This window comes from Sinocyclocheilus grahami, unplaced genomic scaffold (genome assembly GCF_001515645.1).
Source record: "Sinocyclocheilus grahami isolate Dianchi unplaced genomic scaffold, SAMN03320097.WGS_v1.1 scaffold175.1, whole genome shotgun sequence".
Lineage (NCBI taxonomy): Eukaryota > Metazoa > Chordata > Actinopteri > Cypriniformes > Cyprinidae > Sinocyclocheilus > Sinocyclocheilus grahami.
Window position 1 is genome coordinate 1352731 of NW_015505354.1, and position 8674 is coordinate 1361404.

At 40.0% G+C, this 8674-nt stretch overlaps 1 protein-coding gene across 1 annotated transcript in view; it reads left to right on the forward strand.

Moving 5' to 3' along the window:
• LOC107593716 (meckelin-like) overlaps positions 1 to 8674 on the forward strand; it is a 32151-nt gene extending 23477 nt beyond the window's left edge. The window contains exons 28-29 of the mRNA XM_016283569.1: positions 8450 to 8503; positions 8594 to 8674. Of these exons, the coding sequence (XP_016139055.1) occupies positions 8450 to 8503; positions 8594 to 8674 (135 nt within the window). The remainder of the gene's footprint in view (positions 1 to 8449; positions 8504 to 8593) is intronic.

Genomic DNA, 8674 nt, shown 5'->3' on the forward strand with positions numbered 1-8674 from the left:
AAGCATCGCTCCCCTCACTGTAGAGGGTTATTTATGAGCAAGCTGCTTTCTTACGAGCATTCGAGTTCTCTCCCCTTCTGAGGAGTTGAATTCCCCGCTCCGTGAGTTGTTCTCGTGGTGGTGTTTAGCAGTGCTCCCCTCTATCAGAGGGTTGCCTATGAGCACGCTACTCCTTTTCTGAATTTTGAGTTCTCCTCTCATGTGGAGAGTTGCGTTCTCTGTTTTCCTAGAGCACCTGGAACTGGGAACATCAGGCGAACTAGGCCCTTCCTCTGCCTCCCTGATGCGCTGAGTTTTTGGCTAAGCTTGCAGTATGCTGACCCTTCAGGATTTCTAATGAACATGCCAAGCCCCCTCTCGGCTGAGAGCTGGGTGTTATTCTCCCTCAGCTAGGTAACTTATTGCTAGCCATTCCAGCATTATACCATGAGGATGAGTTGGTGCTTCTCAGACGTATTGTTCTTGGAATGCGCCATTTCCATCTATGGTCGGCTCCTTCAGAGTGCCACGAGGGCCCCTTAGAACGATATCTTTAAAATCCATGATATGGTAAGTGCGCACGCGAAGTCCCTGTGCACTTTCTAAAATCCACACTGTGGTAAGTTCGCACATTAAGCTTTTTGCGTTCTTTCTAAAATCCTGTATGGTAGGGGCTACGCGCGGCGGCTTCGTGCCCTTTCTTGAGTCGGTTAGGCCCCGGTTCCACCTTGGGCACCACTCCATCTATGTGGATGCATGGTGGCGTGGGTATACCATTCCCCATAGCGACCCCTAGAGGACGCAGTTCGAAGTTCCCTTGAAAGAGAACGTCTCAGGTTACGTATGTAACCATGGTTCCCTGAGTAGGGAACGAGACCCTGCATCCTCTAGGTTTCCTGCCACGCTTCGGACGCAAGCTTCAGACGAAGAAGCGGATGACGTGTTCTCCCGGCGCCTATTTATACTGTAGTCGTACCGGTAGTGATGTCATAGGCTATCGCCGGCCAACATGTTGTTGGTGTTTTTTTTAATGAATGCTTCAGACACGGGTCACGTCGAGGCGTCCCCCATAGCGACCTCTAGATGACGCAGTGTCTCGTTCCCTACTCGGGGAACCATGGTTACATACGTAACCTGAGACGTTTTTCCGCAGTGATAGCACACTATTTCTGATCTTCCTTGTTGGTCCAAATATGGCTTCACTTCTGCTTCTTGCTCATGCAACTTTCACTGATGTCGCTACCCTGTAAACATAGCATTCACTATGAAACCATCAGATGAATCTAGTTCCCTAACTCGCTTCCCTATTGCGTCTATGTCCATATCATACAAATTTGTGGTTGTAATTCTGATCAATTGTGCTTGTTTAGCTTGCATGTTATTCAAGAAGGTATTTATAAACAAAGCCTCCTTCATTTCATTATTCAATGGGAGTTTAGACTCTTCAATCCATGCCTTTTTGAAGCGCACATAGAAGTCTGAAGCAGATTCTTTAGGTTTCTGTTTTGTATTCGCAGCGAATGATAGATCTTGTCTAATACCTAGACGTTTATCTAAAAAGGTTCTTAGTTCTTGGAAGAAAGTGTCATGATTTTCAGGCTTCTCCAAAAATGTTCATGGCGATTTGCAGCCGTGCCTGAGCCTGTTATTTTATCATTATCATGACTCCGCGTCGGACACTCAGTGGTTAACATTGCTTTGGTTACATCCCCCTCCAATATTCTTAACAGAACTGCCCTGTAATCTGCACCAGAAAAGTGAGCATATTTTGTATGTGTTTGCAGAATAGTTACAAATTTACCAGGGTGTTGAGGGGAAGGTAAACTTTTGCATATTGATTCCATGTCCGACATTTTTAATGGTCTAACATTGATGTTGTTTCCAGCTCTTACCCATACCATTGCATTTTGAGTCAAATTTGACGGTTCAGTTGTGTTGCCAGATAACTGACCATATGCCTCAGCATATGGACTAGTATGTGTATTTTTAAACTTTACAGACAGCGGTTTCACCGAGGGCGGTGCAGAGGGTTCATACATGTAGTATAGTGGCGGTTTTCCTTTTGTGGGGCAATTTTGTTTAGCTACATAAGCAGCAACTTGTTTCCTATCTGGGCCCCGAATCCCCCATTTTTAATTTTTTTTAATAATTAATGTGCACAAAATTCTTCTGTACTCGAACGCCCAACCTCAATTGTAGTGCATGTATCGTATTGTGACCGTGGGTGATTAGCCTATATTTGGCTTTCACAAGACATTTGGTCCTGATCGCCTCTAAAATCACCTTCTTTTATTGGGTGTTGTCTAATTTTGGACTCTCGCCAAACTGTGTTTGGGTCGTCCTCTAGAACACCTTCTTTTATGGTCACAATGTATCAACATGCAGTAACAATCGGATTTAATTTCATAAATCCATAAAACTCATAATTCATAAAACTTTCCACGTTAATAATTATCAAATAATTACTGTTGCCAGCCGAAGTGTAACAACAATGGAACCGAAATCCCACTAACGACTAGTGATTAACCAATCACTCTCCACAATAATAGTCTATCCAACTACTGTTGCCAGCTGAAGTGTAACAACAATGGAGCCAAAGCCCCACTAACAACTAGTGATTAAACCGATCTCGTCTCTTTACGAGATACTAACAGGATCCTACAGGGGTAAGCACTGTATTTCATTTCAGAAATATCCAAAAACACTTACCCCTTTTATTGTAGGTCCTCCCCTGATCTCCGGCGCGGCTTGCCTCCTTGCTCTCTGAGCCTTTCCCCTGGTTCACAGGGAGAGTCCCCCCCCTTTGTGGATGAGCCCCCAACTGTTAAATTATCCATTAAATTATCTGAGCAGATCTGATCAAGTTGAGCGGTGGAGCACAGAAGCTGACATCAGGGAGCCAAGAATGACACAGACACAAGTGTAGTTCACTCAAGGTTCAAATCTTTATTGTGAGGGGCTTCGTTATATAGAAGTTACAGAGGAAGTAAATCTGTTAACTCAGCACAAGCAGGGAATAGACTGAGACAGTCTAGGAAAAAACAGCAATATAAATCTTGTCTTGTGATTGTCTGGTACTGAGTTATGTAATGATAATGCTGATGCATGCAACAGGACACAGATGGTCACAAGGGGGTATAGAATCTCACAGAATGTTTTGTGTTTTTTAAAACTATTTAAAATACACAGCACATTAAAAACGTGATGCAGAGTGCTGAACTCTCATCAAGCCAGTTGAGATACAAATAGTGTGCACCCATGTTTATTTAAGGTGTTTTTCATCGAGTTTATTTGCAAGTCTTTGGCATAACCCATCATACAGTGACGTTCCTAAGAAAATATTTAAGAATTTCTGAAGTTTTCTTTTTTTTTTTACACTTGGTAACATTTTTGCAATTTCTTAGAATGTGTCTTTAGAAATTCTATTAACTTCTTTTGAAATGGAAAAGTATTGTGAGAGAGACAAATATGCTTAATTAAATCCTCTATAGCTCTGTCCAGACACCCCTACCAGACAACAGTCCGCTTTCATGTTTGGGACAGCCTACAAGCAGAGTGTAAGTCTCACCTTTCTTCTGTTGTTGTTCATATGTGGTCCATATTTAGCAATATGTTTCTCAGTTTGGTCAATATACATGTTTTTATTTTCAGCTGAATATGTTGATGTATGTTAATGTTTTTTTTTTTTTTTCTTAGTGTGTGCTGTCTGTGTCAGAGCTTCTGAATGGGTATCCGGAGCCTGTGTTCTATGACGTGTTCCTGGTCATTCAGAAGCCACAGGAGGACAAGCGTCTTCATGCAGTGCCTCTCCTAAATATCAACCAGCAGTTTAATGGCCAGTTCACTAATCAGGGTACAACATACAAACACATCTTTTGATCATACACTTTCATATCATCATTATATGTGATGAAGGCCTTGCTCCTTTATCACCATGCTGATTTCTCGTGTCAGGATCTAGCATGAATAACTGGTACCTGACCCGGAGGCTGATGCTTGTGGACACATTGAGTGGAAGGGAAAAGTCTTTGAGTTCTTCACCCAAGGTCATACGTGTGGCCTCTAACATTAAGATCGGGTAAGTACTACACACTCACAAACACATAAAACTCACATAGTGTGAGGTCACACTAAGCTTGATGTTCTGCACTGAACAGGTTTCAGCTGGTGACGAATACACAGAAGGGACAGGTGTACCCCCCTCTGATGACTGTGACTTACTCGGATATACTTGTCACTGACCCCACCACACAGACTGTTACAGTAAGTCTTCAGCATGTTTTTATATGTTAATGAAATTAATCTAAAGTTCTTTTATTCTGTTGCCATTAAGATTGATACAGTGTAAAAATAATAAATGATAAATATTTTACACATTTTAAAGTGCTTATATGATCAGCCAAATGGGTTGATTTCTGTTTTATGTACATATGTACAGGTGTCATTCTCTCTTGAATATACGATGGACCAGGAAGAAGCTCGGGTCAAAACTGATGTGAGTATAAACAACGCAAGCCAGTTTTCTGTTTTCTGTTTGTCAGCTTATTCATATGTGGATTCATATCCAGATTGCTCTTGGTGTGCTGGGTGGGATGGCTGTTGTCCACTCTTTATTGAAGACAGCAAGCTGGAAAAGAAGAATCGCATCTCCTCTCATTGACCTGCAGGTAAAGACTCACATTCAGAGGTGATTATAAACACAATTAACAACACAGATGCATAATAATGTCCTTTCTGTTTCAGACCATTATGAAGTTTCTGGTGTTCTATGCTGGTGACCTGGCAAATGTTTTCTTCATCATCACTGTTGGAACAGGCCTCTACTGGCTCATATTCTTTAAGGTTTGCATTCGTCATGTCTGTAAGTAATAATGGCTAGTCTATTATGAATATGATTAAGCCTTACATGAGTCTTTTTTTCCTCCTTTTTTCTTTCTTTTGCTCTTCAATTCCTTTCAATATTTTCCAGACAGTGGAGGCAAGTCTTTAACTTTTTCTATTGTTAACGTAGTCTCACCCACTTCTCAGATATCAGTTTATTATCTGTGTTTCTGTGATTTTCTTCCACTGTCCTGTTAAATGAAATTCTTTGCTAGGATGTGCAGTCTATACGTAGCCTACTCTTTATTTTTTGATGGAGCTCTTTAGGTCTAAATGCCTGTTCACACCAAGACAAGTACTGTGCAACTTTGCGTTTCTGATACCCACTTGTCACAGATAAGAAAGGAAATCAAACAGTATTTACGTGTTATCAAACAGCCATTCAGATTATTATATTCACAATTTTCGCTTAGCTAAATACTCTGTTTGTGTGCGCTACTAAGTCATAGTTTTAATAGCATTGGCTCTGGTCATGTGAACAAAAGCATGAATCTTATTGGTTCGCCAGTGTGAACACGACTTAAAATAGAAATCAAGACCTATAAAAACGGCTTTTTGTGTATCTCCAGGCCCAGCTATTTGTGTCCGTGTTGCTTCCATTACCAGCTCAGGAGGAGCGCTTTGTTGTTTATGTTGGCTGTGCCTTTGCTTTGAAGGTGAGTACAAATATGAACATTAGCTTATACACTGCAGGTTGCTTAATTAAGTATATGTTTGTCTTTTCCCCTCTTTCCATTTCCTCCCAGGTTAACTTAATTTAATTTTTTGTTACAGACTGTACAATTTCTTCATAAGCTCTTTGTTCAGCTGTCTGTGGATATTTTCTTCATAGACTGGGAAAGACCTCGTAGTAAAGCCAGTAAACATGTGGAGGGTAATTACAATGTTTCTCAAATGTGCTTCTCAAATGCATGTTCCATTATATCTATACAAACTGTACACTTTTAATCAAATTAGTTTTATATTTTTTTAATAATACATATTCTATAATTATGTTGTAATGTGCTCAGGGTCTGGTGAAGCAAAAAGTCAAGCATCTCCTGTCAGTATCTGGAGAACATATTTTGTGGCCAATGAGTGGAATGAGATTCAGACCATTCGCAAGATCAACCCCACTTTTCAGGTCATCGCTGTGCTCTTCTTTCTGGAGGTGAGGGTAACAACACACTACAGCTCTGTTCTAAAACATCTAGTTTGTCTCAAAACCTATTTCCCAAACTGGCCTTTCAAAGAGCTTGCTATTTTGTTAAGGACTGTCTTAACAAATGTTGAATGTTGTGCTTGCAGGTGGTGGGGTTCTCAAATTTGGCTCTAAGAGACCCCTCATCCGACCTGCATCCGTCTCCGGAGGCATACACACCTCCATACAGCCTCATACTCCGCTACGGCGTGGCTTCTGCAATGTGGCTCTGCATTGGCTTAATACAGGTGAGAACATGTATACTTAAAGACAAGCAGCCTGTCTCTTTGTGTCACTTGTGGTGTTTCACTTGTTCATTTTTGTGTCGTTTTGCTTTAGATTACATTCTTCAAAGTAATCCATGAACGCTTTGTTGAAGACAAGATTCGCCAGTTTGTGGATCTGTGTTCAATCAGCAATGTAAGTATTAGGTTAGAAAGCTTCTTTGCAGTTGAGCAAATAAACTATAATTCATAGCCAATAAGTGTACAATTTTAGACTGTAACGTATGTAATGCTTTAATGTTGCTTGATTTTTGTCTTTTCTTTTCTTCATTTGAATGTATGTGTATGTGTCTGTTAGATCTCAGTGCTGCTGCTGTCTCATCGATGTTTTGGCTACTACATTCATGGACGTTCTGTTCATGGTCATGCAGACACTAACATGGATGAGATGAATACAAACCTGAAGAGGGAGGCGGTAGGATACATTTTGAGTCGTACATTTAATAATAGAAGTTTATATGGAAGACTTATTTTATTTTTATGTGTTTTAGGAGAATCTGTGTGGCCAAAGGGGACTTTTGCCAAACTCAGACACTCAGACATTTCAGATTTCAATAACCAACCGCCTGCGAGCACAGTATGACCGGATAATCGAGCCAATCAACTGGGTATAAACACAAACATAAACACTTACATTTATTTATCTACGTAAAGGCATATGTTTTTATTGTTTTTTAACAAAGTCTATAATGATAAAGATTTTCATATTTAAAAAATTTATTATTACTTACAAGAAAACGTGTAACTTTTTAGAAAATCACAATTTACTTTATTTATGAATCATTTTTATCTTTGAAGACATCCAGTGATCCCTGGTTTTGTCAGATTTAGCTCACTTCTGAAGACTATAGTTGTGTCTCATTTCGAAGGCCTTCGTAGGACAGGCAGAAAAGGAAAACAGGAAGTATCACATTGCTATGCCAACACATATATAGCGTCGTTGCGCTCTCACGCTAGTTAAATGAAGATTAAAATATTGAACATTAATTTCATAAAACTAAATGTAGAAATCACTTTATTTTAAAATTATTATAAGATTGTCTCCATTCAGTTTCTACAGTGAACAATATGAAAGCGACCCCTAAATGTACAATACCTGAGGGTTAAACAAATTAACAATTTCTCGCCTTGCTAGTTAAGTAATGTTCTCAACATTTAAAAATCACTAAACACTTGTAATCCTGTTTACCACATCTACCAACTGAGGTAATACTACATAAAAAAAGAAAAACTTGCTTATACTTATATTTTTACATTTACATCTTCACTTGTGTGTAACGTTGCATCAAAGTCCCTTTAAGGGTGTTCTATAGTCTTTAGTTACATCTGCCAGCGTTGTTTTCAAAGAAACTACGGATGTTTACACCGATGCAAAGAATTGTGGGTTATCTGTAGCAACGAAGGATACACCTCATGCATCCTCCAAATTCCTGTGAAAGAGGGTCGCATTCGGAGTGTCCTACTTGCTATTTTGAAATGGGACAGCCTCGATGACGTATGCAGCCTTCGAATGCGACCTCCGGAGGGCACAGCCTTCGAAATGAGACACGGCTACTTTTGTACGCAAAGTGTAGCTAAATAATCTCCCAAAAAATTCAATCTCGGTGAAAGTGGCTAACAATGTCTCTACCCCTTCAGAGAAGTGGTCCCTCAAGGTTGGTGGATGCTTCAGCCAATCCATGTGAGCAGAGCACAAAAGCTTACCATACTATGAACCGGTTCCTGGGCTCTGTCATTGATCATGTGAGGATTGCATTTCATTGATGCTTGTGATTTTCCCCATAGTTTATTATGTTTTGTTGGTGTTGTTTTGCTCACTCTGAATGCTGTTTTCTCAGGCACATCGTGAGATGGATTACATAGTGAAAGATAAGCTGCTATTTGAGAGAATCATCGGTATGGAGTTTATAGAGCCACTGGATAAAAGCATCTTCTATAATGGTAAAAAAAAAAAACACTGCTAATCATATCCAAGCATAATTCCAACTCATTTAGTGTTTTGAGTGATACTGATTTTTGTGTTTATCTTCTCTCAGATGATTCTCACTCATTCGCTGATGTCCTCTTTTATGGTAATGAGGCTGTGCTGTTGATCTTTGACACCCTCTTTTTCTGTGTGGTGGATCTGGGCAGTCAGAACTTCATTCTCGCAGCTGTGTTAACATACCTCCAGCAACTGGTTAGTATACGTGAATTTGTTAATGGACTGGTTTAATTCAACAGTCTAGAGGTGATGATTAAGATGAAGTTTTAATGTGCTCTCCTTCAGGTCTTCAGGTTAATCCGAAATGGAATGGGTCGTAGGAACCTAGCCAGCAAAACTCTGGTTGACAAACGATTTCTCATCTAG